The 27,635-nt window shown below is 64.9% G+C and overlaps 3 protein-coding genes across 20 annotated transcripts in view; 2 read left to right on the top strand and 1 right to left on the bottom strand.

The window, feature by feature from the left end:
• KLC1 (kinesin light chain 1) overlaps positions 1-5,409 on the top strand; it is a 61,633-nt gene extending 56,224 nt beyond the window's left edge. For 12 of the 17 annotated variants that reach the window (XR_013967180.1, XM_080809349.1, XM_080809350.1 and 9 more), the window contains 2 exons: positions 4,706-4,778; positions 4,978-5,409. Coding sequence is in view for 15 of the 17 variants with exons in the window: in XM_080809350.1 (XP_080665476.1) it covers positions 4,706-4,778; positions 4,978-4,980 (76 nt within the window). In the remaining 2 variants the exon portion in view is untranslated. Of the gene's footprint in view, positions 1-33; positions 2,879-4,705; positions 4,779-4,977 lie in introns of those variants that run through there. The other 5 variants (XM_080809333.1, XM_080809348.1, XM_080809347.1 and 2 more) reach the window with 2 other exon arrangements.
• Positions 2,845-15,641, bottom strand: XRCC3 (X-ray repair cross complementing 3). The gene is made up of 9 exons (XM_080809354.1): positions 15,615-15,641; positions 13,762-13,876; positions 13,083-13,338; positions 11,152-11,289; positions 10,574-10,786; positions 6,342-6,496; positions 3,954-4,166; positions 3,787-3,833; positions 2,845-3,687 (listed from the first exon to the last, which is right to left on the bottom strand). Exons 3-9 carry the CDS (start codon positions 13,135-13,137, stop codon positions 3,459-3,461), a joined length of 1,050 nt encoding a protein of 349 aa, XP_080665480.1. The 5' UTR covers positions 13,138-13,338; positions 13,762-13,876; positions 15,615-15,641; the 3' UTR covers positions 2,845-3,458.
• A 289-nt stretch (positions 15,642-15,930) lies between these two features.
• Positions 15,931-27,569, top strand: ZFYVE21 (zinc finger FYVE-type containing 21). 2 transcript variants are annotated; one of them, XM_080808378.1, is made up of 8 exons: positions 15,931-16,116; positions 22,953-23,003; positions 23,309-23,477; positions 23,849-23,924; positions 24,007-24,098; positions 24,609-24,662; positions 26,691-26,833; positions 27,011-27,569. In XM_080808378.1, the coding sequence occupies exons 1-8, from the start codon at positions 15,979-15,981 to the stop codon at positions 27,044-27,046; spliced, it is 759 nt and encodes a 252-aa protein (XP_080664504.1). In that variant the 5' UTR covers positions 15,931-15,978; the 3' UTR covers positions 27,047-27,569. The 2 variants fall into 2 exon arrangements, with proteins under 2 accessions (XP_080664504.1, XP_080664503.1); XM_080808377.1 differs by lacking the exon at positions 24,609-24,662 and having other exon boundaries at positions 27,011-27,566.
• Positions 27,570-27,635: the final 66 nt, after the last annotated feature.

Genomic DNA, 27,635 nt, shown 5'->3' on the forward strand with positions numbered 1-27,635 from the left:
AAGTGTAATTTTTTCATTTGTTTTTTCACGCAGGAACGAAATACTTGTCTGGCAGACTCGCGAGCTCTGAGTGCCAGCCACACTGACCTGGCCCACTGAGGGTCGAGGCAGAGCTAGCTAGAACCCCCGAGACTAAGGAAGCACTGAGGCCCGCGGGCTTTGCCACGCCCCTCCCCACTGAGCAGGGGCTTCCCCCTTCGGGGTTGCTTCCTTTTCTAGCTAGTGCTGTCTGCTGCCTGTTGGAGGTTTGCCCCGAATTCTGTTAAGCTGTCAGCGCTACTAGCGACCAAGAGGGGCCGAAGTGTGAGCGTGAGATCGGCTGGGCGCGGAGGCCCCGGCAGGTGGCTGCAGCTTGTTGGGAACCGGCCGCTGCTCCCGGGATGCTTATACTCTCTGCTACTACACCAGGATCCGTTGTAAATGTTCACACTGTATTAAGGCTGTAAATTCAGACTCTGGAACCTCACACTGCACCCTTCTACACTATGCATCTGATGGCCTCTGGCTGCGCCCCCGGAATTCAGAGTGGGTGCTCGGGAGCGGGAGAGATGGGTGACGCACCGGTAGGTTTGGGTCTCGGCTGAGTCCCCACTCCACGCGCTCTGCCCTGTGCGCCATGGGCTCCCACGCCCGGCCCTGCGGAGCCCGTGTTCCCGTGTCGGCCCCTGAGCCAAGCACACAGGGATGTGGGTTTATTTTTTAAAAAGGTTTTCTTTGTAGTGTTAAGTAGCACGGGATAGGTTTTGACGGGAACGTTTCCCGGTCCACCCTGCAGCTTTTCCCGGGAGGGGCTGCGTGAGGCTCCCTCGTAGGTTCAGAACATTCTGAGCAGATGACGGGGTTTGTGACTCCAGATGGCAGTGGCGGTGAGAAGGGGGACGTCCAGGCCAGCGGGCGGGAGCAGGGAGATGCAGCCTGCAGGGGAGGGGGTCTAGGAGACGTGGTGCTTCCCGGTGACATGCTGCAGGTTGTGACTTTAATGTTATGTGGTGTCACCGCCAGGACACATGCTTTTGCCTGTCCCCAGCCACCTCTTCCTCCTGAATTGCTCTCTGCCTGGGTACGTGTGAGGGGTCTTCCTGGGGGTCCCCCGATACTACACATGTCCTTTGGGGGCTGCGGACTGGGAACTTGCGGAGCGTCCCATCATTTAAGACCACAGGAGCATGTGGCCTTGCGCGCCGGTATGGTGTGGCCGTGTGCCTGTTCCTGCCCAGAGATCGGTGCTCTGTGTTCCACCTGCAGGTGCCCGTGGGTCTGGCTGGGGGGCTTCCACGGCCGCCCCCGCTTTCCGCAGCGCCCGACTGTCCGGCGTTGCCGCTTCTGATGGGCCGGGAATGCTCTCCTGTGTTGGTTTGCACGTAGGATGGGTTGTGAGATGCTCAAGCCTAGAGAACAGCAGAGCCGTGTCCTCGCTTCCCTTCGAGGTGCAGGGGCTGCTGGGGCATGGTGTGGCCGGTGGGGAGGGCCCTGGGGGCTGCCCTGTCCCCTCTGTCCGAAGTGCTCTTCTCAGGCCATGAAGCTGATCTGGTGCATTGGAAACCTAATGCGTTTCCCTTAGTGACACTCGTGTCTGGAGTACGTGGGGCTGAGAACGGGATTTAACGTCCCACTCTCAGCAGCGGAGCCTTTGTTGTACCCTCCCCGCCTGGGAGCCCTTGGCCCTTGGTTCTCTGAGGCTGACGTTGCCTTGTGGGGCTGTGAGGAAACGTAGCCAGGGTAAGGGAAGCCAGATGGCCTCCCGAAACCCAGGTCATCGAAACTTCCATGTCTCTGGGGTTGCTGCCCGGAAATCTGTGATGTCTGATTTCTGAACTTGCATCAAAACGGAATGAGCCCCGTTATCCCTACTTTGTGGGTTCGAACATTCTCCAAGAGAGCAGCAGTGGGGGTGGCTGTCCCTCCTCCACAATGTTTTCCTTTCCCAGTGAGGGGACCCTTAGAGTGCGAGTCTGCACCCACTGTACGTGCTTCTTGTCCAGTTCGAGCCCCCGGCCAGAGGACAGACAGGAGCTGGCCACCGTCTGCAGAGCCCCCTCCACGGCTTGTCAAAGCGGGAGAAGCGGTGGGGGGCCTGGGCCTCCTGACCCTCCCGACTTACCCACGGCAGCCGGCCTGGCAGCCTGTGGCGCTCGCGTTGTGTTTACGGTATCGGAGGGAGTCTGTTATTTCCTGGAATTAAGAAATTCCTGTCATTTGTTCAGAAAGCTGCTAGAAATATCATGTAAGAGAAATTCAGCGTTTATGGTGACATACTGATATTGCTCCAAAACATCCTTTACGGTTCCCAGAATGTATCGTCCATCACTGTAACTTTATAGGATGTTTCTGGAGGCACATTGCATAGATGAGGCTGACTTCTGAGACGTGTCTGTCTGCCCTTGCTCCCGACCGCCGCTCCGGGTAGGCCTCAAACTCCCGAAAACTCGAGTGCGCTGAAGCAGCGACCAAGGGGGAGCTTCCCGTCAGCCGAGGGAGTCTCGTCGGGGCGTGCCTGGGGCAGGCAGAAAGACGTGCACTATTCCACGTTTGTCCCCGTTGTCCTAGGGGAGAACCCCCCGGAGGGAGGCCAGGTCTGCGAGGCCCGTGCGACGAGCCTTGAGGAGAGCATGGGATGGAGGGGACGGTGCGGGGCCCAGGCCGCGTGTGTCACCGAGAGACCGCGCTACTGCAGGGGCGTCCCTCTGGGATGGGTGGGCAGGGGGCCCCAGTACTGACGAGCGTGTGTGGTGTGCGCCCCCCCAGGGGGAGGCCCGTCTGGCACGTGTACATACAGTCTTCTATCGTAGTTTTCTCGCTGTTAGTGTGATTTGCTTAGAAAATAATGTGGGATTGTTTATATTTAATTACAAAAATAAAATTGTTTATTTCCTGCTGTGAAGTTCCTGCACTTGTACAAAGGCTCTTTTATAAAACTGCAACCCTAAAAGGCCTTTTTCCTATTTATACCAGCCATTCCTGACCTTTTGAGGGCCACAGACTATTTTAAAAATGGGATAGAAATTACAAATGTTTCTGCTCTAGAAAATGTCCAAACAGAAAGAGTCTGCCCAGTTCCAGGGACCTCTGCCTCCACCTCCAGTACTGGGTCAGGCGTGTGCCTGTCTTCCCAGCACTAGCCCAGACAGGATCATGGCCAAGTTACTTGACTTCTGTGCCTCAGTGGCCCCGAGACCGCCCCAGGGGCGGTGGAGAGGACCCGCAGCTGTGGGGAGGACTTACTACCTAGGCCAGAGCCCAGCAGAGTATGAGATGTGGTGAAGGGGTGCAGGACCCACCGTGGGGAGGCCTCGCCGGGGGCTCCTCTGTGTGCACTGCCTCCCTGCCGTGGTGGAGGTCGCCCACCTAGACCAGGCGATGGGCGTACCGAGTCCCTGTCAGGCCCTGGTGCCTGCAGAGCGGGGAGGGCTCGGCCAGCATCTGCCACCGATCTGGCCATGCACTCCATGGGTGCTGGGTCAGCAGGACTCGGTCCCCGGAGTCCCTCGCACTCCCTCTGCGTTGACTGTGTAGGAGCAGGATGAGGGGGGCAGGTGGGGGGCGAAGAGCACCCTCAGGGTGCGGTCCGGGCGGCCAGGCGCGGCGCCCCGCCCCTCCTCCAGGCGATGTCGGCTGGCCATCAGCCTCATCAGGAGCTGGTGGGACCAGGTCATTCCGAGAGCCGGGGAGACGCGCTCGTCCCAGGGGCTGAGATGGAAGACAAGCCCAGTCATTACTTACAGAACCATGAGGGTCCCAGTCCCAGTCCCACTGCCCCGCACTGCCCTCCTGCCCCTCTCCGCTCACCCCTGTGGCCCAGGTGCCACGCCCTGCTCCTCTGTGGCTTCTGTCACCTGGAACATGTAGACCGGGGTCAATTGCTGCGAAGACCGCACTGCTTCCCCCTCACAGCGTCTCCCCTAAACGATCGGCTGAGGCCGTCTGTGGTCTGGGGTGCTGGTGAGGGCGCCCACCTGGTTGATGCAGAGCACTGGGCTCTGGAAGGTGCAGCTCAGCCAGCGCAGGGCACCACCCAGTGCCTGCAGACGCTTGGCCCTGGGGACCGAGGCCGCGCTGTCAAACTCACAGCGGAACGGGGCTGCCACGGAGTCGATGACCACCAAACGGGCCATCCCCCGAGAGAGCAGCACAGGCACCTTCTTCCTCACGCACTCCAGCAGGGCGTCCTGCAAGCCGACGGTAGATGGTGTCACCGCCTTTGCCGCCCGTGTCTCCCCTTCTGCCCTGTGCCAAGGGACCCCTCATGTCCATCCCCTTCCACTTCTCAAGTCCCCCATGGGGTCGACAGCCCCCGGGCCATCACCGTGACTTGCCCTTCTCCCGTGGCCCCATGCCAGGCACTGACACTGGATGCAGCCCCACCGGAAGGCGGACTTGTGACCGCCATGGTCCTGGGGTCATACTGCTGTCAGGCAGGTGTGGGGGCAGCCCTGCCCCATGCCCAGGGTCCCTCCCACCCCCCGTGGAGGGAGGAGGGAGACAGTGGGGTGGAGCTGTCTCTACTGGGAAGACCCCTGGGCTGTGCCCAAGCCGGGGGGGGGGGCAGGTGCAGAAGGCCCCCCGCCAGCCCTGCCCATCCTCCGGGGCCTCAGGCCTGTCCCTTTGGGGCCACCTGCCCTGCTGGCTTGTACTCCGGGCCTGGTGCCAGGTGACCACACACTGGCTGTGTACCAAGTGAAACCCCGTTCTATGCTTCTGTCTCTAGGGCATCCCCAGTAGAGCCTCTTTTTGTGGAAAATGACAGCAGCAGCAGTGGTCTCGAGGACGCCAGCGGTAATGTGAGTCCCCCCCCCCCTGTCCCCACGGGTGCCCCAGCCTGTCCCCCACAGCAAGGGAGGGCCTACCAGCACCACCAGCCCCCCGCCAGGCGACACGGCAAAACGGTGCGAGCCTTCTGCTCTGAGCTGTTTCTGGAACCACACTCAGGCCACCATGGGTCTCGGTGGCCCTGGCCCTGACTGCGGTCTCCTCTCGCAGTGAAGCCACATCCAGCCTGGGAGACCCAGGACCATGCTGCTCGTGTGCAGCCAGAGCCAGCTCTGTGACGGCCAGAGGACAGCCACCGAGGCTGGAGGGCCTGGAGCTGGGAGCCCGCAGCACTAACCTCGTCTCCCGCGTCCCCGGGCCCCGGCGCGCACAGTCCTACTAATAACCGCGCTGCTTGGCGGGCTGCGTGTCGCTTGCAAAGCCACGGCCTCGCTCGGCCCCTACAGGATGACGGGGTGGGCGTGGCCTCCCTCCTGGGCCGCGGTTCTGGGGAGACCCGCAGGCCATCCGTGTCCTGGCCCCCCCTGGAGGAGGCTGCAGCTGTGGGCCCATGGGCTACAGCGTTCCGTGTTACTTCCCCAAGCTATGTGTGAGATCCTTTATTGTAAATTTTTTAAAAATTAAAAGTTTATATGCCTTATCCTTTCTTTGCAATTTTTATAACAATCCTTAAGTGGGGGGAAGGCCCACTGGGATCTGGGGGCTCCCTCCAGCCGAGCGGACGTTCGGGGGAGCCGTGTGCTCAGGAGGCCGGGCTGCGCGGGGAGGCCTCCACGCAGAGGCCTGCTTTACTCTTTCCTGGTGTGCTGGTTTAGTCTCCCCCCTTCCCTTGCGATCCTGTCCCCTCCCGGCCATTCCTCCACCAGCTAGTGCGCCAGGCGGAAGCTGGCCGGGCCCTGGAGCCGCTCTCCCTGCCTGCTGGACCCGCCCTGAGCCCCTGGCCCTCGGCCCTCTCCCAGAGGGCTCCCGCACTCTTTATCTGTCCATAGGCAGGGGTGTGTCTCTTGGTGATGCTTCCAGACCTGGCCTCCCCTCCCCCCCGCCCCCCGGTGCTGTGGCCAGGTGGCAGTCAGCCATCCGAGGGGCTTGTTGGGGCTGGGGGCCTGCCAGGTCCTGGCCAGGTTGAGGGGGGCTCCCGTGTCCTGACAGAGGGCTTTCCGCTCGGTCAGAGGCAGAAGTAAGACCCAACACAGACTGCTCTGGCTGGGACGGCTGGCCATGGGTGTCGCGGGGTGGCCGGAGGGCAGGAGGCGGTGGGAGGGGGTCCCCCGCAGCTGCGGCCTTTTCAAGGGAACACAGGGCCGTGGCCAGGGGCGCGCGTCAGGGTCTGGAGGTGGCGTGCTGGGCATCCTCGCTCATGGGCTGCCCTCCCCCACTCCCTGTGGGTGGGGGGACGAGTCCTCCAGAATGCCCAGTCTGACCTGAATTTCGAGTACCCGAGCACGTGGACTTACACGTGTGGCCCGTGGCACGGGCCTCTCTGCTGACGGCTACATGGGGTGGCCCGGCTCTCGAGTGTGGCTCTCCCACTGGACTGACTTCCCCTTGGAACTTGGGGCCAGAGTGACACTCACCACATCGGCCACGTGCTCGATGAAGATCTGGTCGCCAAATTTCATCCTGTCGACCACGTCTCCCGGGACGTCCGTCCGCAGGCGCCGCTGCTGAGCGATGAGCTGCTGCAGACGCAGGTCGGGGAAGACATCTTCCGTGCAGATGTACACGGCCCCTGGGGAGGCAAAGGGCCCCTCCTCTCGGACACCCTGCCCCCTGCTGACAGGATGCACCCCCGGGGCCTGCCCCCGGCCCATCTCGAGTGGAAGTGAGCGGGGCCTCTTGGCGATTACCGCCCCCCCCACCACCCCACACACAAGGGGTTGCTCGCTCTGAGGCCCCACTCAGGGCTCCTCCCGCCATCCTGGGCCATACGGTGACGAGCACGCCTGTGTGTGACTGGAAAAGCGGGCGAGCAAACAGCAGGCCCCGGGCTCCTGACAGCCCAGACACCCGGGGGCAGCCGCCCGGCCCAGGCCTGGATCCGCGCACGGGGAACGGACCCCGAGACCACAACGAGAAAGAACCGGGGGCCGTCTGAAGTCAACCTGAGCGCTGGTGGGAACAGATTTTCAACCAAGGTCCCCGGCAGTTCAACGACAGAAAGAACAGTCTCTCCCGCAAGTGGCGCTGGGACAGCCGGGTCAGTGCAGCCGGAGGACGAGACCAGACCCTCCTCCCTCGGCCTGCGCGGGGGCTGCCGACGTGCCCCGGGCTCTGAAGACGACACGGGGAAGCCTCCGCGCCCCCGGCTTCTCAGACGTGACACAACAGCGCCGGGGAGCAAAGGCAGAAACCGGACCCGAGCAACACGGTACCGTCAAGGAAACGAAGGGACGACCCACACGGAGGAGACGACGCTGTAAACCCCGCACCCGGGAGGACCCGAGCGGCCGCAGCGCACACAGTTCTCACGCTCACCACAAAGCCCACCCCGAATCAGAAGCCAGGCAAGGACCTGAGCAGACCTTTCTCCCCCGGAGCCGTGCGGAGGGCCGGCGGGCCCACAAGCAGAGGCCGGACGTCCCGGGTCACTGGAAATGCCAATCAGATCCACCGTGGGACGCAACCGCCTGCCCACGACTGTGGCTCAAATCCCCACGTCCCGCGTCGGCGAGGACAGCACGTGACGGGGCTGGCACCCGTCCGGCAGCCCCTCACCCGCTCGGACGTGGCACTCACACGGGACCGCACGGTCCTGGGCGTGCGTGTGCTCCCGAGAGCCGTGAACGCTCATGCTCAGGGCAGCGGTGGCCACAGAAGCCCGGGCACGCGGCAAATGACATGTTCCGACAGAACCGTATACATGTCGCGCCGGGAGAGGGGAGCCCGGGGAGGCCACGACGCAGGAGTCCACGTCCGCGAGACATCCCGAACGGGCGAGTCCCTGGAGTGGGAAGCCGAGCCGGCGCCGCCAGTGGGCAGTGGGGAGGCCCGTGAAACGGTCTGGAATTAGGCAGTCGTGACAGAAGCACGGCTTTGTGCGTACACTAAAAAGCACCGCATTGTACGTTTGATTTTATGGTATGCGAACCCCGTCTCCTCTTTTAAAAAATGAAATGGCCGGTGTCTGGTGGAGCACTGGCCGTGGCCCCCAGGATCCCCAGCGGACCTTTGTGTCCCTCACCTGCATCGGTCCCTACAGACCCGGGCAGGGGACCCGGAGGAGCCGGAGGACGCACAGCACACGCCGCGCCCCGTGTGTGCCTGACTTTTAACTCCGATGTAACCGTGTTTCAGCAGAATCTCAGGCCTGCGGACGGATGCGTGGCGGGACGAGAACCACCCAATCTGTCCGGAGCGAGCGCCTGACCGTCAGCCTCTCCTTAACCTCTCTGGGCACGTTCCAGACTGTACTTCGGCGGAGACGCTGCCTGCTCCGGGGCCGCCGGGAGTGAGCGCACTGGCCTGTCCGCAGGGAGCGGTCTGGACGGGAGCTTCTGAGCAGAACCGAGTCTGTGTGCAGCTCCGAAGGCCCTTCACCCGCCTGGGCGTGCGGCTGGGAAGGGCACGGGGCCTCGCCGCGCTCACCCGCGACAGGCTGCGGCGGCTTCTCTGGGGTGGCCGCAGCGCACGGTGGCGGGCCGGGGGAGGGAGGCTCCGTTAAGTGCAGGATTCAAGTCTGGAGGATCTTCGGCATCCTTGACAAGATGAGGGCTTTCAGATCTCACTGGGTTAAAGGAGTTATTTTGTCAGGAAAATGGGCATCTTGGACCCAACATTTAATGTTGGTAACCTCGGGGCCGCCTCGGGGACGTGCCTCCCTGAGACACCTGTGTGGGCGGCCCACGGCCCGGCGTCTGACTGCCATCCCCAGAGCCGCCTCGGCCACCCAGCAGCTCGGCTCCCCACAGCCTCATGTCCGCCAGCTCTTGGTTCTGGGCGCGCTTCTGTCTGGCAGACGTGGGGGGCTCCGTGCCCCCTGAACTCCAGGGCAGCCCACGTGATGTGACATGGCTGTCACCGAGAGTCCCTGGGTGGCATGGTGGCGGTGGATTGAGACACCCCCGCACCCCCCAGGCCAGCGGTGGACGAGGCAGGCTTCTCCGGCAGCAGGGCCGCCTCATGCCCGGCTTGGAGCGAGCGTGCAGGCCGCTGAGGGGCCACGCCGGGCCTGTCGTGTCTCGGAATGGGGCACAGGCTCCGCTGCGGGACATCTTCGGGGCTCCGGCGCCAGGACGGGTGCAGCTCTGAGGACCCGCCCTTGCAGTGCCCTTCCCACACCCCCAATCCGGCCTGCACCGAATACGGACCCAGCCTGGACACAGACGCCAACGGTAACTGCTCGCGTGACCCGTCCGGGAGGAAATGGATCTGCAGGGACCCCGCCGGGGCAGACCGGCGCAGACCACCGTGGAGTGAAGGAGACCAGGCTGGGAGACCTTCGGGGTCCAGACTGCATGGCCAGCCCTGCCCTCCACCCCCAGCCTGTCTGGGGCGCAGCCCCCCACTGAGCCCAGCGGACGTGCTGGTGAGCACGGGGGTGGGGGGCTCCCAGCTCATCTCTGAGCAGACGCAAGTCTGGAATCACCGCGGCGCTTTCGTGGGGTAAACGGACGACCCACTTCCGAGGCCAAGTGCATCCACCCGGCCCCAGTGCCAGGCGCCTGCCCCTTAGGCCCTCCTGGGCTGTGCCCTCGCCCAGAGACGTAAGGACAAGAGTGACACACAAACACCCGGCTCTGGTGGGAGCAGCCACTACACATGGTCGGGAGAGCCCTGCCCGTGGCCGGGGGACCCTGTCCCTCACAGTTCACGGTGCTAACGGGAAGTGGGACAGACTGCAGACCGGGCGGCCCGTGCCCCCGCCCGCAGCCACACGGACCGGTGTGTGTTCCCGGCACCAGAGGTCTGGCCCCGGCCGCGTCCCCAGCCCACCATGTGGCCCAGCCTGTCCAGGCAGCAGGGTGAGCACGGTGGTGTGGCCAGGAGGGAGCCTGGAGTGCCGGGCGGCGAGGCAGCCATGTCACGTGCACCCTGGTTACCTCATGCTTGGTAAAAACAACGTAGATTCTGAGCGCTTGGGAGACCTGCACGGGCAGCCTGAGAATGTCCCCCTGCCGCTTCGCTTGTGCACATGTCACCCGTGCAGCGAGCAGTGCAAGGGGCCCGGTCCAGCCCCCGCTACCCTGGGGCTCCAGCCCACACGCCTGCCCCGGAAGTGGAGGAGCGAAATACCGCTCGCCGGGTCTCTGCCTCTGTGCCCCAGATGGCTGGCAGGCTGCTGGTGTGAGTGTGTGTGCACGAGCGTGTGTGCGCAGCCTGGTGCAGTGAGCGCATGTGTACGAGCGTGTGTCTGTGTAGCCTGGTGGTGTGAGCATGTATATGAGCGTGTGTATGAGCCACGTGTGCGCAGCCTGGTGGAGTGAGCGCGTGTATACGAGCACGTGTGTGAAGCCTGGTAGTGTGTATGTGTGTGTGAGTGCGTGTGTACGAGCGTGTGAGCGAGGGCCCAGGAAGCCTCGGGCCAGGCCCGCAGCCTGCAAGGGGACGGTGCCCAGCCGGAGCCGGCCCTGCGGGCCACCAGCGAGCAGGAGCAGGTGAGCGGGCCGCTCCCAGAGCGGACAGGCTGCCGCGCCCGTGGCCCTGGGGCCCCCACTCGCAGATGTGAAGAGGAAGGCGGAAATTGGGAAGACCCCGGAGGCACGTCGGGCACAGGTTCCGTGGAGTGCAGTGTGGCCCCCCGAGAGCTACTGGGCAGGGCCCCCCCAAATTCCGTCCCCCGCCTCGGCGGCGGGGGGCAGCCACTCACCGGCCTCCAGGCCCCCGTGGCGCCGCGGGAACTGCACGGTCAGGCAGAGCTGCAGGGCCAGCTGGGTCTTCCCGGCGGAGCTGGGGCCGGCCAGCTCGGTGAGGCCGTCGGAGGGCAGGCCGCCGCGGAGAAGCCCGTCGAGCACGGGGCAGCCCAGGCTCAGGCGCTGGGACCGCGCGGGGCAGCTCTGGTTCTGCCGGTACAGATGCAGCGCTGGGAACGCAGGGGGGTCGCAGGGGGTGTCAGGCAGCACGTGGTGGGAGGACGGGGGACCTCGGTCACATAGGGGGTGGGGGCAGGGTGCCGGTGGGCAGGGAGGAGGTGGTCCTGGCCAGGAAGCTTCTAGCGGCAGTGCCGTGTGGCACCCGTAGGCTCTGGGCTCTAAGAGCCCACTCAGCCCTGCTTCCCGCACCCCTGTGCCGGGTCCCATCTCTTTTGGCCCCAGAGCTGACTCTCCGAAGCGACGGTCCCCAAGGCTCCCCCGTCCGCCTGATAGGTCCCCACCCTGACGCTGTGACCCAGGCCTGCAGTCAGTCCTCCGCAGGCACCAGGGCAGAGCAGACGCTCTCCGCGCCCACCTGTGAAGACGCCGCTGCCGCGCAGCTGTAACGAGGCCGTTCTCAGCAGCTGCTGCACGTCGAGGCTGGACAGGCTGGTCAGTCTCTGCAAGTCTGGTCCGGAATAACGCAAAACCTCCTTCGCCGACTTCAATTTGGCTGAAATTATACAAATAAATTACAGGACGGGCTCAGACTACAGTAATACAAGGCAACACAGCAACGACAACCGGTATTTTCAGGGCTACTGTCCTCCAAATCCAGGCACCTGACGGGCAGGCCCATCTGTCCACTCCCCGAGGCTCTGGGAGCCCCTGGGTAAAGTGTGATGACAACAAGGAAGACGGAGGGGGCCGGGGGGGGGGGTGTCCCACGTCACAGCAGGAGCAGCAGGCGCAAGAGATAAGGGGCCTCTCCAGAGGGCCCGGAGCAGTGGCTGCCACAGTTCCCCACCCCGGAAACACCTCTCAAGAAAGGGGGTTTCTGTGGCCAGGCAGGCCCACAGGTAAGGCAAGGCCAGAGGACAATCCCAGGGCAGGGTGAGGACCATGCGTGAGGGAAGGGGCGCAGGAGGGAAAGCTGCGCCGGCTTCCAAACACGCATCCCTGGTACCGGACCTCTGGCATGGTGGGGAAGGCGGGATGGCCGGTGGGACAAACAGCAAAGCAGCCGTGAGGGTTACGATGCCAGTGGGCAGCAGCTGGGTGGGGAGCGTTACGGAGTGAATGTGTCCAAAAGGTCTGGTATTTGGGCAGGAGAGTGCATAAATTAATTTTGAGCTTGGATAAATACAATACTTCAAACTAGTAGAAAAAAAATATGCTGAAAATATACCCAGTCGATCCAGAAGAAGCCAGAAATGGGAAACTACCACAAAAAGAAACAGGAAAAACAGCTCCGCGTAATAAGGCAGACTCAACCCCACGCTACCAGGAATTACCGTAGGTAAGCACGCACGGACGCTGCGGTTCAGACAGACAGACTGCGTGAGAGGGAAGACAAAGCCAAACCACCCACGGGCTCTGAAGAAACCAAGAGCCAAGGACGAAGAAACAGGACCGGGAGACCGCGCCCGGGTAGGACATCACCGCGCGCCGCACCGGCGCCCACGTGTCCTTAGGCGTCCGTGTGATACGACCAAGAAGCATCCTGATGCTGACGCTTCCCCGGCGGACGCCCCAGGGGACGGCAGGGGCGGAGGGAGCCCAGGATCCCGGCTGGTGCAGGGCAGCCGGGTGGGTGCGCCAGGAGACAAACAGGACGGGTGAGCTGTCCAGCCCTTCGAGCATTCAAGAACGAGGGCCGGGTCCTTGATGGACATAGCGGACCACGAGGGGAAAGGCAGTAAGACGTACGCAAAAACAGCGCTGGAAAAGGGGAGGCAACTCACAACTCGGGGGGAAAAGAACAAAGATGGTACAAGAAAGGAAACGGTCTTAGCCTCCCAGTTCAGCAGCAGTTGTTCCGTCCCCAGTCAAAACCCCAACGGCCCAAACCGTTCCAGGTGTGAGGGGGGGAGTGGAAGGAGCAGGGTCACAAGCAAGCCAGTCGCCATCAACGTGACACATACCCTGTGAGTGATCCTGGCGCTGACAGACTGAGCACGGCGACACAACCACACGTTTAGAAATCCGACCGCAAACACAAGAAATCGGTAAGAGACTCGTAAGTGGTGTGCGGGGTTCCCTCTCACTTTTTAGACAATAAACACGTATTTCCTTTGAAAATAAAATTAACTTTAAAAAGGCCCTCGATGAAACACACACACACACACACACACACACACCCCCTAAACACCCGCAGCGTGCTCCAGCATCTGTCACTGACGAGGACCAGCTGTCTTGGGGAAGGGGACTTGGACAGGCACTCCTGTGGACTTGCGTCGTGTGCCCTGTGCACGCGCCCCTGCGCGCGTCTCGTTCAGCTGCCTGACCCGAACATCAGTTACGTACCCTTCCTGACGGCGGCGATGGTTCTGGGGTTCAGGTCCAGTTGACCCAAATCCATCTCAAGGGCTTGACCACAAAGGTGTGTAACTTCCCAGGGACACGAATTCCAACGTGCTCGCTGTCACCGCAAAGTGCCCAGAAGCCGAGCGCAGCAGACTGAGGGTGGCCTGGGTACACAGTCTTCTGTGAGACGGGTTCCCCGTCAGCCCCGAGGCTGGAGGAGAGGCTTCACGGTCGCAGGAGAACCACCGAGGTAAGCCTAAGGCAAAGCGTTTGTTTGAGCAACTATTTGGTAACTTAGAAACCATGAATTCCAGGGGCGCCTGGGGGGCCCAGTGGGTTAAAGCCTCTGCCTTCGGCTCGGGTCATGATCTCAGGGTCCTGGGATCGAGCCCCGCGTCGGGCTCTCTGCTCAGCGGGGAGCCTGCTTCCTCCTCTCTCTGCCTACTTGTGATCTCTCTCTGTGTCAAATAAGTAAATAAAATAAAATAAACCGTGCATTCCAACACACAGATGGATGTGTTTAAAGAAATGCCCCCAGGTCACCGGAGTCCTAAAGGCCCACACCATCCACGGCAGGCCCGCTCCAGTCCCTGCAGAGGGGTAGAAATGAGCACGTGCTCCCGCCCCGAGGCCCAGCCCGGGGACCCGGTGTCCAGGCGAGCACCCTGCCTGGACCCACCTCTTTGGAGAGGACGACACAGGCAGGTGGAGATCACGCGTGCGGCGCTCGCGGGAGTGAAGTGTCTTCTGTGTTCTCCAGTTCCATCTCCCCCAACTGTGTCTCCATGGAGGATCTGGAAAGAGATCCAGATCCACTTTTCCTCCGGGAAAGTGAATTTTGAATCTTGTAGGATGCTCGCGAGTTGGAAGCTCCACAACCACCAAGCTGTTTTGGAGGAGGACAGTGGAGACTGCCCCGCCCGTCCCCTGGCCGGTAACCCTTCCCTGGCCCAAGCCCTAAATGCCGCAGAGCGTAAGCCCGCCCCCTCCCCTGCTGGCAGCCTCACTCAGCCCGGGACCCCCAGAGCAGCGAGGCCGAGAGTGCAGCGGGGCGTGCAGGAAGGCCCAGGCCCGCAGCCACTCAGTCGACCCAGTGTCGACGTCTACCAGCAAGGCCTCCACTGAGGGGAAGGTCACTGGCCCTGGCAGTGCTCAGGGTGTGACTGACGTAGACATCACCACGTTGATTTTAGAGCTCCAAGAACCACGTCACTCGCACCGTCCCATTTGCAGGCCACCCAGGGAAACAGGTCTGGCACCCAGAACTGATGATACTGGTCAGGGATGGCCACGGAGCCTGATGCCCAGGCGTGACCCCACCCTGTGATCAGGACCGCGGCTGCAGGAAGGCGCTCACGCTCCGGGCCGCACCCCGGCCTGCGGCAGCGCTCCCGGGCCAGGGCTGAAACAAACGTGGGGGACGCTGGTGAGGACACCGCAGAGGCCCCGGCCCCCTGCGGCCGCCAGGACCACAAACTGGAGAAGGATGTTTGAGTCTCCGCCGGAAAGAGGCGCCTAAACGCAGGGCCCTAGGGCCGGCTACGCACAGGGAGAGGTGACGGGGACTTCGACCCGCTCCAAGAGGTGCCCTGAGTGTGGGGAAGGTGTGACGTCAGATTTCTAAGGACAGAAACAAGCAAGAGTGTCCGCTGCAGAAGCAGCAGGAAGTTGTCAGAGGAGCCGCGGGCGCCCTCCTGGCCGGGCAGGGTGACGAGCTCCAGGAGTCCCGAGGCGGAGACCGGGAAGGGGAGACTCAGGGAGGTACCACCCCCAACCACCTCCAGGTCAACAGAACACCCGGACGGAACACCGAGCCCGCTGTTAACAAATTCCGGAGAAAGCGCGTGTCCTTCCCCTAGACCCGGGGAAAGCCCGGGAGGTCGCGGGGGCAGGGAGACGAGCCTCGTGGTGGGGGAGCAGGGCACCGGCCAGCAGCGTGACCACGGGCTGGGGGGCAGGTGGGCGCCCCGACCCCCGCCTCCCTGAGGGGTAGGGGCTGAGCCAGCCCTCCGGGCCCCGTGCTTCTCCGACCGGCGGCTTCGGGAGCGCTTCGGTCACCGCTTAGGGGGGACAGGGACCACCACGGCCGCTGGGTGAGGGGCGCAGAGCCGCCCCGGGGAGCCACGGTCTGCCTGAGCGTCAGGGTCCGTGGGGCTGCGGAGAGCCCTGCGGGGACGCCCCTGTCCCCGGGCTCCCTCCCTCCCGCTTCAGGGGACTCACGGGGCAGCGGGTCCCACAAGCGAGCTCGGAGCTCGGACCGGCCCAGCCGCACTCCGGGCCGCGACGTGGGTGTCCAGCAGCCGCCGGAGCCTGCAGGAAGGCGCGGCCGGGGGACCCGAACCTGCTCCAGGGCCGGCCCCCGCCCCCGGCTCCGCGCGACCCCCCGCCGGCCGCCCGCACCGCCGCGGGCCCCGCAGCGCCCTCCGCCCGCTCGCGAGCTTCGCCGGCGTGGACGACCCGCGACCCCGCCCGGGGCCCCGCCCGCCGCGCGCCCACCCCGCACCGCGCCCCCGCGGCCAGCCGCCCGCTCACCCCGCGCCGCGCTCGCCGCCTCGCGCTGCCCCGCCCCTCGCAACCTCCCTTTCCAATACGAGCCGGGCGTCCCGCACCGGAATTGCCAATCAGAGAGGAAGCGGCGCTACGACGTAGACTAACGGACCAATCCAAAGTCTCAGTCGTCCCAGGGGGCGGGCCGTGCTTGGGCGCGTCCTCTCTGCCGATTGGTGGCCGACGGCAGGGCCGAAGACCGCGGCTGTGGGGCGGATCCCGGGCTCCGATTGGCCCGCGCTCCGGGCCGGGCGTGGCGATTGGACGCGGCCCTTGTCATCCACGCGGGCAGGGCGGGGCTCCTGGCGGGGCGGGGGTCCGGGCGGCTGGCGAGCGCTGTGGCGGCGTCATGTCCTCCGAGGTGGCCGCGCGCCGCGATGCCAAGAAGCTGGTGCGCTCCCCGAGCGGCCTGCGCATGGTACCCGAGCACCGCGCCCTTGGCAGCCCCTTCGGCCTGGAGGAGCCGCAGTGGGTCCCGGACAAGGAGGTGGGTCGCCGCCGTCCGCCGGCTTCCCGCCCCCCGTCCGCGCTCCGCTCGCCCGGGACCCCCGCACCCTCGCCCGCGCCCCGGGACCCCCTTCCGAGCCCGAGCGCCCCGTATACGCGCCCCGGGCGCCCCCGCAACCCCCGTCTGCGGGCCGGGACCCTCTTCCGCGCGCGGGACCCGCGTCCGCGTCCCTGCAGCCCGCACCGCTTCTCTGGCTCCTGCTGGCCTCCCGGGCCCCCCCACGGCTGCCCTCGGCCCCCCGGGCTCCCGCCGCGCGCGCTCCAGCCCTTCCGGGGCCTTGGGCACTGCGCCCTCCGCCTGGTTCCCTCTCGGGGCGCCCAGGCGCGCGCGCCCCCACCCCCCGCGCGGAGGGCGCCGGGCACGGACAGCCCCTCCCGCCGGGTGCGGGCTCTGCCCACGCGCGAGGTCCGGCGGGGGTTCCACTTGTTGGTTGAGCGGCCGAGCGGGGCCGCACTCCGCGGGGGGAACGGCGGCCAGGCCCCCTGCGCGCCCTGGGGGGGCCCTTGCGCGGTGCGAGCGGAGCGCGGGGTTTGAGCAGGAGGCTCCGGGTGGACGGCGAGGAGGGCGTCCCGGTTAGGGGACGCGCCGGCTTGGAGAGGCGGGAGCAGCTGTGGCGGGAGGGCGAGGCCGGGGAGGCGCTGAGCTGTCCCTGTGGGCCGGGTGGGTGCGGTGTCCGCGAGCCAGCAGCTGTTGGTTCCGGGCCCGGGCACAGACGTCCGTGCGTCCTGTAAATCACAGGCGCCGGACGAAGTTGGCAGCCGCTGACTGTTGGGACTGCGCCAAGTGACCCCCTGTGTCTCGTCAGCCCCCCAGCCCCCATAATGGCTGTTGGGGCCGCAGGCCTTCCGCGTAGGAGTGAAGTAGGTGTCTGGTGTGGGAGGAGGGCAAGCGGCCAGCAGCTGGGGAGGGGCCCAGTGCAGGGCCGCGGGGAGGAGGGGCCCGCCTGGAGGTCAGTGGCCCTGCGTTGGGCCTCCCCGGCCTCGGCCCCGTGGTGCCCTGTGTGAGCGCGTTCTTTCCCGTTGTGCCCTCGGCGCCCTCCTCGGAGCGGCGTGTACCTTTGCTCGCAGGGCCTGCTTGGTTAGTGGTGTGCAAGGTTGAAAGTATCGCGTCTCCTGGTCCTACGTGAGTGCGAAAGTTACCGCTCCGGGAAGTGGAAGTAGCATGGCTCGAGGTGGGGACAGGCAGGTGACCCAACGTGCGGACGGGGGAATTGCTCGCTTCCGCCGTGGGGGAGGGGTGGTGGTGACCTGCTGGAGGCCGGACTCTGCACTTGTGCACACATCACCTGTGGCCAGATCACCAGGTGGTCGCCCATGTGTCACGGAGGTGAGGGAGTGGGAGGCAGAATTTTTCCGTCAAGGACCCCCCCCCCCCCGGTAGCCACAGGAGACATTCTGTCCCTGACCAACCCCCCGTGAATTTCAACAGCACCAGTAGGCCCCCCCCATCGCTCAGGGACCTGGTGGCCGGCAGCGAGAGCCATCTGGACGGAAGCGCTGTGGGCGGCCACACTGGGTTAGCGGCTGGGGTGACTGCTGTCCCCCTGGCTCGCTCTCCTGCAGTGTGCCGTTTCCCGGAGACACCGCCTGTGTTTTCCTGCCTCTTGGCCACTGCTGACCACAAAGTGACAAGAGGGGTCTTCTGGCGGGGTGCTGGTGCACTGGGTGGGAACACTTGAATCCGGGAGGTGTCCCTCCTTCAGCAGGAGGTTGGTTCCAGAGCTGAAAGGGTGGGGGGCGTCGCTCCAGAGCGCCCCCTGCCCCCCTCTCCCCCGTTTGTCCATGGAAGAGTCAGGCCAGGCCCTGGAGGCCTTCCTGTGGGTGCAGGGGTGGGGGGAGTGGGGGGTTGTCTGAGTTTCAGGAAGTAGAGCTTGCAGCCTCCTGGGGCATCGTCCAAGAGTTTTTAGCAGAGAGTGTTCTGGAGGAAAAGAAAGTGGGCCTGGGGCAGGCAGTGTGGGCTAGGAGCCTCCAGAAGCCTTGGGGAGGGGTGCGGCAGCCCCTGCTCTGCCACCAGCCCTGGGCCTGGCACGGTGGAAGGGACGCCCCCCTGCTGCGCACTGCCCGCTGCGCTTCTGGGCCCCTTTCGTGTGCAGGGGGGACAGAGCTTGCGGTGCTCGTGCTGAGAAACCGGTTTGTTTATCCGTGGTGGGTGGGGCTGGGGGTGGGGAGTTAGGGTTGGGCAGACGGGGCTGGACGGTGTCCCGTAGACCCTCCACTTCAGTTAGCGGCATCGACGTGTTAGTGGGCGGCCCTCCGAGTGTCATCGTGGCTCTGTTTTCCCCTGGGTCACCCTGAGGCCAGTCCGGTCCCCGTCTCTTGTACTTTGTAGCTGCCTGAGCCCGTGCCAGGTAGTTAGTTTGGGCCTGTGGGGACATCCTTTAAAAGTGTTAAAAATTTGGGGGCTGTGTGTGCTGTGCATGCACAGAGAGATGGTCTGTAGCCCTCCGCTTCCCCTGGGGGTTCCTGCGAAATAAGCATTGCTAAACCCCGCCGGCGGGGGGCTGGCAGGTTCGCGGGGAGCCTGGCCGCGGCCCCGGACTCGCGTGGACGGTGGTGGAGATGGGCTCGTGGTGGGCTCCCTGGGCGCGCGGCCCGAGGGACTTGTCGCGAGCAGATGGAGATGCTGAGTTTAACCCTTAAGAACCCTGCACCTGCCCCCGCCCCTCACCCCCCGCCCAATCTTCAGCCCCGAGTGTGACCAGCGACGACGGCCCCTCTGTGTTCTTGTTCTGACGCTTGGATTCTCTGTAGACACGGAACTTGGGAGGGAGCACGCGGCGGGCAGACGACCCTGAGCTAGGAGAGGTGGTGCCGGATGGGGCTGTTGGCGGCGTGGGAAAGAGCCGCGCCTGCGGGAGGGAGACCTCGGGGTCCACCAGCGTCTCAGGCCGGGCGGGAGGGACCCCGGCTGGACCAGAACGGGTGGGGGTGGGCGGAGGCCCACGTGGAGGCGCGGGTGGCGTGACCCGACGTCGGGGGAAGCATCACCGCGGGTCAGCCTGTCTCCGGCGCGGGGTGGGTCGTCGTCTATGGGCCTGAAGGACGGACCGAGTGAGGTTGACGCGTCTGCTCTGATCGATGAGCCCGGACAGACAGGTCAGCTGGTCAAGAACAGGGTGAAGAATGCGGTGAATTTGGGGTCCGTGTCCGGCCTTATCATGGGTGATCGGGGGCAACCGGGTCATCTAAGTTACATGGCAAGGGCTTCTCTGCGGAAACTTTCCCAGCAGTCAAGGTGGAGAGGGTGTTGATACTTGCTCTCCGGGACCCCAGGGGGTGCCCCTAGACCCCCCCAGGACCTCTCTGTCGTTGGCAGGTGCTGACGGAAATGCCACAGTGGAGGGCCCCTGAGCGAGGGCCGCGGCTGGTGCTTCTGGGGTGCGCTTGTGTCAGTAGGCTCTGCGTCTCTTCCAGGAACCGGTGGCAGTGGGGGTCTGGGTGGGGGACGCAGATGGGCTCTGTCCCGGGGGGGTGCACTCGTCTCCTGTGATACCTGCTGTTTGGCCTCTCTGGCCCCGTCATCTTGTTCCCGTGATCTCGTGTGTTCCCCCACCCCTTTGGGCGGGGGATTTAACAGTTTGCTGGTCCCTTGTTAGTTAAGCAGTTAAATCTTTAAATGGGTCAATTTATATTTTAGGAGTTACGCTTTTACTCTTTAGAAGGGATTATTATTATTATTATTTTTAAAGGATTTTATTTATTTATTTATTTATTTGACAGACACAGATCACAAGTAGGCAGAGAGGCAGGCAGAGAGAGAGGGGGAAGCAGGCTCCCCGCGGAGCAGAGAGCCCGATGGGGGGCTCGATCCCAGACCCTGAGACCATGACCTGAGCCAAAGGCAGAGGCTTAACCCACTGAGCCACCCAGGGATTATTTTTTTTTTTAATTAAACATTTTCTTTTAAGCAATGTCTACACCCAGCGTGAGGCCCAAACTCGTGACTCCCAGATCAGAATCTCAGGCTCTCCCCGCCGAGCCAGCCAGGTGCCCCTAGACAGGGTTATCTTTCAGTACAAGTTTTAAATTTTAATTTCAGGATCTGTTTGTGTCTGAGGAACCTAAGACACGGTGCTGTGTGAGGGTCGGAGGGTCTGGTCCTGGCGGCGGGTTGTGGGGGTCACGGGCTGTGGCGCGGCAGTCCCCCGGCCCCCGGGGGCTCTTCTTGTACAGTCGCCTTTGTTGACATCCCTTCAGAGGCTCTGAGCGCCATGTTTTGTGACTGTTTTGATGTGGAGGGGAGACCCTCTGTCACCTGTGCGCTGGGGCTGCTTCTGGAGTGGCCCCTCGCGCCTCTGGGGGCTCCTCCTTTGAGGGTCGGGCAGTGTGGCAGACCTCTCGGCCACGCGGCAGGGGGACCCTGGGGTTCCCGAGGCGTACCTGTTCCAGGGCCCGGGCCGCTCTTGGCTCCTGCGTCCGCCACGGGGCCACCCACCCTGCCAGGAGTCCGAGGCCCCAGAGTGGGTGCGGGGCTGGGAATTCTGGCCCCAGCCGCCCCCTCCTCCGCGGTGCCCAGCGCCCCTCTAGAGGCCACCCCTCGCCACCAGCTTCCTCCGTCCAGTCCGCCGGGTGAGAGGCCCTTGGACTGAGCGTGGGGCCCCAGGAGGCCAGGCTGGAGCCTCCTGTTCCCCGGGCTGTGTCCCCGGGAGGGGGGGGTCGCGGTGGGCGGACTGTGCAAGGGCTCAGGCAGCACAGGGGGCTGTGGGCGCGTGTGCACCGCATGCATGACCCTCCCTCAGTCCCTCATGGGGGGCCTGCCCTGGAGATCCCGCGTGCCGGAGCCTCAGCCCCCTCCCACCCTGGTGGGGACCACGCAGGCCAGGGCGTGGGGGGCGAGGGCGGGCCGCACGTGGTTTCCAGGGCTCCGGGCCTTGGAGTCGCCCTGTCTAGTTTGGTGTCACCGCTGCGGGGCTGGGCTGGTGCCTGTCGTGTTTGCTTGCTCTGGGGACAGTTTCTCAGACGGGGCATCTGGTGTTTAGCCGTATTTTTACTTTGGTCTCCGTGCCTGTTGCTTTCTTTATTTCATTTTCTTTAGATTAAATTGCTCCGCTGGCCATTTTCAAAGTGTCTTTTCTGTTATGTGGTCAGTAAACTACCTTGTTTAAGGACCAGTTTTCTCAATCTCCTCATTGCTTGTCTAATGAACTTCCGTGTCACTTACACTGTTAAGGAGCACGTTTTCAATTCTGGATGTGATTTAGTTCAAAAGTTGGCCCTTCAACTTGCCCGAACACCCCAGCCTTACGCTAGGAAGTGTGCGACGGAGGCAATGGGGAGGGAGAGGGAGGGCGGCACAGGCTTCCCCGTGCGCCCTGGCCTCGGCCTCGCTGGAGGCTTTCTCCGTGGGTTCTGTGGCTGGCACTGCGGGGGCCACGTAGAGCCCGGGCCCTGCTGAAGGTAGCCTTCCAGAACTCACAGGAGGGAGAGGCAGTGCCGGGGATGGGCGGATGCGGCCACGGTGCGGTGAGCAGCCAGCTCACACTCAAAGCCGCGGGAGACCCTGTAGATGGTTCTGGAAGGCCAAGGTGGACCAAGACCTGTGTCCCAGTCCAGAAGGCAACGTGAGGACAAAGAGGAAATGAGAGAATGTGAGTCATGGGATCTCAAAAGGCTCAGACACCACTCGCGGTGCAGGGGCTGTGGCCGCAGGGTGGCGTCTGGGAAGGACGAGGGCCCAGGCCCCTCCGGGAGCGGCTGCACAAGGCCGGCGCCGCTGGACTCCGGAGCCACACAGACCGGCGGGGCTGGAGTCTCCCTGGAGCTCGCTGTTTGCCCGGCTTGGGGGAGGCCGAGGCCCAGAGGCACTCGCAGAGCAGGTTGCGGGGGTGGGGGGGTTGAGCCTGGGGGTGGCACGGGCTGGCGAGTGGCCCGGCCGCCCCTGTGGCTGAGGGCATCTGACCAGAGTGAAGACGGTCGGTGGGGACGAGGGAAGGCCCGGCTGGGCAGGACTGGCTCCCTGTGGCTGCCCCGCGGGGCTGACGCTCCCTGCGGGTGCGGGACTGGCTTTCCCGCTGCAGGGAGCTGAGCTGCCTCCGCGCCGGGACCGCCTTTTGGGGCTTTTGGCAAAACCAGAACCAGCTCTTGTGTTCGCTTGTGTTAACAGAGAGGCCCGAGCTCGTCCTCTGTCCTTGGTGCCCGAAGCAGGGCCTCCTGTCCCGGGAGTGCATGGGGGAGGAAGGCCTCCCCTCCGTGCCCAGCCCCCTGGGAGAAGGGCGTCTCTGCCTTCTGGGGCGCCCGTTGCCCTGAGCCCCAGCCTGGCTGCTGTCGTTCCCTCGGGTTCTTTCCTCCGAGGAGCGTCCGGGAGCATTTCCAGGCCTGGCAGTGACCGTGGCGAACCCGCCTCCAGCCCACACCGTCTCCCGTCCCATGCAGGCTCTTCCGCACACGCGTGTGGCCGCGTGCGGGCTGCCGCCGGCCGGGCCTGCCCCCAACGTAGCCGCAGCGGCTGCTCCTGGCCCTGCCGTCTCGTGGTCCTGCCGTGACACAATCCTTGCTTCCGGCACCAGGACGGCCCGTGTGGCCGTTTGGGCTCTGACCACTGCCCCGGCTCGAGCGTGCTCCAGGGTCCCCAAGATGCCATCTGAGCCATTCCCTGCCCGTAGCTGCTCGGGCTCTCGGTGTCCCCCCACGAGCCCCCACGGCCTGCGGCTGGGGGGGGCCACCCGGCCTGTGGGGCTCCTGAGCTGGTGGCCGAGCCTGTCGCCCTGTCTCCGTCGCGCTGGAAGCCACCCCAGCATCTGGGCTGGGAGGGGCGGGAGGGGCGCTGTCCCCGCCGCTCAGAGCTGGGGCCTGACACTTGGTCGTCTTCCCTCCCAGTGCTCGAGGTGTATGCAGTGTGACGCCAAGTTTGACTTTCTCACCAGAAAGGTGAGCTGAGGCCACTGGGCGGGGGGCCCAGGCCGCATCGCGCCACTGCGGGGGGCGGGGGGTGCCGCGTGTCCGCCTGAGGAGAGCGGACTGTGACTCGGCCCGGGGCCGAGCGCAGCTTGCACACCCTTGTGACCATGCCGGGCGCAGCCACACGCGCGGGTCTCGCCCTCCGAGGGGTGTCCCCTCCGTGGAGGTGGGGCGTCCCGGCGGGTGGGCAGTGGCACGCAGAGGGGCCCTCACGGCGACCTCATCACTTGATGGGGGGGCGGCCCTCTGCCCCCTCACCGCCACCCCGTCTGCAGCACCACTGTCGCCGGTGTGGGAAGTGCTTCTGCGACAAGTGTTGCGGCCAGAAGGTGCCGCTGCGGCGCATGTGCTTCGTGGACCCCGTGCGGCAGTGCGCCGAGTGCGCCCTCGTGTCCCACAAGGAGGCCGAGTTCTACGACAAGCAGCTCAAGGTGCTCCTGAGCGGTAAGCCGGGGCCTGCGGGCCTCCTCCCGCCTCCCCCCGCCCCCGCCCCCGCCCCCGCCCCGTGCCCCGTGCCCCCTGCCTCCGGGGCTGGGGCCTGGCATGGGGATGGAGCCCCCGGGGCCTTCTGGGAAAGGACGGACGGTTCCTCGGAGCTTTCGGGGTGCACAGAGCCTCTCCCGACAGCAGTGCCCCTGCTCGTCCTCCGTCGCGGCTCTGCTGCCCCAGCCGGGTCGGGGGTGGGGGACCCGTGGGCGCAGCCCCGGCTGTGGTCTTGCCCGGGGGCGCGCGTCCCGGGGGCGGCCGGGCCCGGCCAGGGAGGGCGAGGCGTGAGAGGAGCGGCCGTGCTCTCACGTTTGTTCTTCTGCCCCCAGGAGCCACCTTCCTCGTGACCCTGGGAGACGCCGAGAAACCAGAGACGATGGTTTGCCGTCTGTCCGGCAACCAGAGGTAAGAGGCGGGGCGCCGCTCGGCGCGGACGGTGCTGTCGCCGTGACCCCGGGTGACGTGCTGTGGCCGCTCTGCTCCCTAGGTACTTGCTTCTGGAAGGGGACAGCCGCCACGAGATCGAAATCGCGCGCATCTCGGCCGTGCAGGTCCTCACGGAAGGCTTCCCGGCCGCAGGTGAGCGCCGCGCGGAGCGGGTCTCGCGGCCTCGGGCTCGGCCCGGCCGCGGGTCCCGGGGGGGCCTGCCCGGCGTCCTGCTGGGCTTGGGTTTAGTGTCTTCAGGAACCCGCCAGGTAAACGGGGCTGAATGTGTCCGAGAACGAAGGAGAATCCGCCCGGACGTGCCCCGCTGTTGTTGGCCTCGCACCGGGGCTCAGGCTCCCGGCGCCGCTGGCGTCACCCTCGTGCTCAGAAGGCCTGAGCGGTGGCTCGTTGGGAACCGGGCCTTCTGCTCCTGTCAGGTGTCTGAAGTGAGGTCCCCTTACGCTTCCTTGGGGAGCTTCCAGAGCCTTTCCGCCCGTCTGGATCTTTCCATCTCGCTTCTGCGCTTCGGCAGCCGGCTTTCCGCGGGGGAGTCCGCGTCCGCGCCGCGCAGAGTGCGGAGCGCCCACGCGACGGACTCCCTCTCGCTCTGTTTTCTGACGGGCTCTCGTTCCTCTCTCCTGCCTGCCTACCTTCTTGACGTAGAAAAAGACACTCACGCTTACACCAGCCTCCTCGGGAGCCAGCCCGTCTCTGAAGGTCAGCCCCACACCGTGTGCCACTCTCCCCCGCAGGCCACGCCGCAGCTCCGAGATCGCGCCCCGGGCTCTTTTATGTGTGCACACAATTATGCGTGTGTATGTACGCGCAGTCTTCTGAAATAAGATCTCGGAGAGCGAGCGAGCGAGAGCGCATGAGCAGGGGGCAGGGCAGAGGGAGAGGGGGAAGCAGGCTCCCTGCCCAGCGAGGAGCCCGATGCGGGGCTCGATCCCGGGACCCCGGGATCACGACATGAGCCGAAGGCAGCTGCTCGTGTCAGTGGACTTGAAAGGGGTTGGGCCCAAGACGTGGGTGTGCGCCGCGTGAATGAAGGTAGCCCAGTGGCAGGAACGTAGTTCATTTGCTCCGTTTCACAATCCCAAGGGCGCAGCTTTCCCCGGTATCTCACAGCCGTGCGTCCCCGAGCTGGCCAAGTCCAGGGCAGCAGGGCGCTGGGGGCGGCCTCCCTCCTGGATGTTCCTGCGCCTCCTCAGCCTGCTCTGCGCCTCTGTGTGAGCCCCCGAGTGGGCAGTGTTCCCTGCCTCTGCCCCGTGCACAGGGTGTGACGCCAGCACCACACCGGCTGCCTGGGGCAGGTGGGAGTCGCAGACACCCAGGTACAAAGGGAGGGTGTGCAGAAGCCGGGGGGCAGCCCGGGTGCCCCTCTGCCTGCCTCCTGCTAGGGAGCCGGGGCTCGGAACGTCCCTGGCCAGAGCCCCTCCCAGGCCAGGGAGAAGGCCGCCCCCTCGCGGCCTGCTGAAGCCTCGTCGTCCTTGGCAGGGCCCTGGGCCTTCTGGGGCCACATGCCCCCTTCCGGCAGTTTTGGGGGCGCAGTGAGCCTTGCTCTGCTGGAAGTTTGTTTTTTTTTTTTAAAGACTATTTATTTGACAGAGAGAGAGATCACAAGTAGGCGGAGAGAGAGGAGGAAGCAGGCTCCCTGCCGGAAGTTTTTTAAAAGCTGCGAACCCGGTCTTCCTCCAGGGGTGGGTGGCGGGGGTGGCAGAGTTCCCAGCGGGCGGCGGCGCGAGGAGCTGCTGGGCGGTCGCCGTTCTCAGCTTTGCCAGCTCCGCGGACTCTCACAAAGGGCAGGAGCAGCCAGAGGCGCCGGGAAACCGAGCTGGGGCTGTGCGCCACGGAAAGCTCACTTGCAAAAGCAGGCGGTGGCCAGAGCCCTGGTTGGTGCCCGGTTCCCATGGAAGCGGGCACTCCCATAGGGGCCCGGTCAGGGACCAGCCTGGCGACACGCACAGACGGAACGGGGCTCGTGAGAGGTCAGCTGAGGTGGCCGGGACAGTGCTTGACCGTTGCCGTCGTCCGGTGGCCGGGCCCCCTCGGCCGTCCGGTGCCGTCCCCGGTCCACAGGCCTGGGGGAGAGGCAGGCGCTCGGGTCGGACCCCGAGATCCGTGTCTGACGGAAGGAATCTTCCGTGGGCCGGACTCCTGCTCGGAACCGAGTTCTCATCCTGCTGTCGCAAAGTAGAAAAGCTGCAGGTAGACCTCGCCGCGAGGCTTGGTGTGCGCGGACGTGTCTGACTAGTCGCGACTGAGCGCGCCGGCCTGTTCGTGAGTGGCGGGTCCTTGAGCTGCTGGCCTGGCCTGGCGGGGGCTGCTCCCCGCCATGGCACCTTCGCAGGCGCTCGCGCGCTCGGGGTGGGGGGGGTCTCGGGGGCGTCGGCGCTGCTCGGGGCCTTGCTGACGGCCCGTGTGCTGCGGCCGCGCGGGACTGGTACGCGCACGGAGCCAGCCAACTGTGGGGGCCTCCCGCCCGCAGGCGTCCCCACGTGGGACTGGCCGGCGCAGTTGTGTTTCACTGGGCTCAGTGACGTGGTAGGAGGCATCCCGGGCCCTGGAGGGCCAGTCCGGGAGATTTCTTGCCCATCCTGTGACTCTAGGGTCACCCGCCAGAGGGCCTCCGGCGCCAGCCTGAGGGGTGGGAGGCAGGCACGCGAGGCCAGGTGGAGTCCGGGGTGGGGAACCCTGGGTGGTTGGGGTCCCCGTGGGCTTTCTTACCTTGTCTCCCTTTTCCAGGAGGCAACGCACGGGCCACAGGCATGTCCCTGCAGTACACAGCACCAGGGGCAGAGGGCACGACCCAGCTGAAGCTGACGGCCGGGGAGGACGCCAGCGCCGGCAGAAGGCAGTCGACAGCGTGGCTGGCGGCCATGCACAAGGTACTTGGGCCGCGGCAGGCAGGGGCGTGTGCGGTGGGGTGGGGGCGGGGCCTGGACCGTTCTGCTTCGAGCGTGGGCCCACCTTTCCCCGAGGCGGCCCTGCCAGCCGGGGAGGGGGTGCCCACGCCAGCTCCAACCAGGCACAGGCCCAAGCACGCTTCTCTGGTCCCGTTCTAGGCCACCAAGCTCCTCTACGAGTCACGGGACCAGTGACCGTGCAAGACGGCCCGTGGGCGTGGAACCGCGGAGCCTGCTCTCCGCGCGCACAGGCAACTCACCCGCCACGGGCTGGGCAGCGCAGCTCGAGTGTCGGGGACACGAGCGCTTGCTTAGCCAGGGCAGGTTCACTGTTCACTGATGCTCTGACCGGCCTCACGCTTTAGAGTTCGTTACCTTGTCGATACTTAACGGGAGGTGGGAGAGGTTGAGTCACACTACTGCCAAACTATTTGTAGCATAACTTAAACCATGTTTTTATGGGCGCCCAGGTTTACTAGAAGGTTCTGGCCCCTCAGCACGAGGACACACGCTGCTTTCTGGGTGGCCAGAGCCCGATCATAGGCCGCTCGCTTCCCGCATCACTAACCCGGGGCTACGAGCAAACCTTTGATACTCACTGAGGGGGAGGAGCCAGCTTTGCTTTTTGTACTTTTCACTTACCGTTTCACTTTATTAAAGTAATTGTACAACAATTTGTATATAAAGCTTATGATTAAAACCTATTTTGAAAATACGGATCGGGTCTCGCCTCACCATGTCCCGGAAGCCCCCGCGCCTTCCCGCTGCCGCCCCGTCGGGCTCC

The sequence above is a fragment of the Martes martes genome (assembly GCF_963455335.1).
Source record: "Martes martes genome assembly, chromosome: 7".
NCBI lineage: Eukaryota > Metazoa > Chordata > Mammalia > Carnivora > Mustelidae > Martes > Martes martes.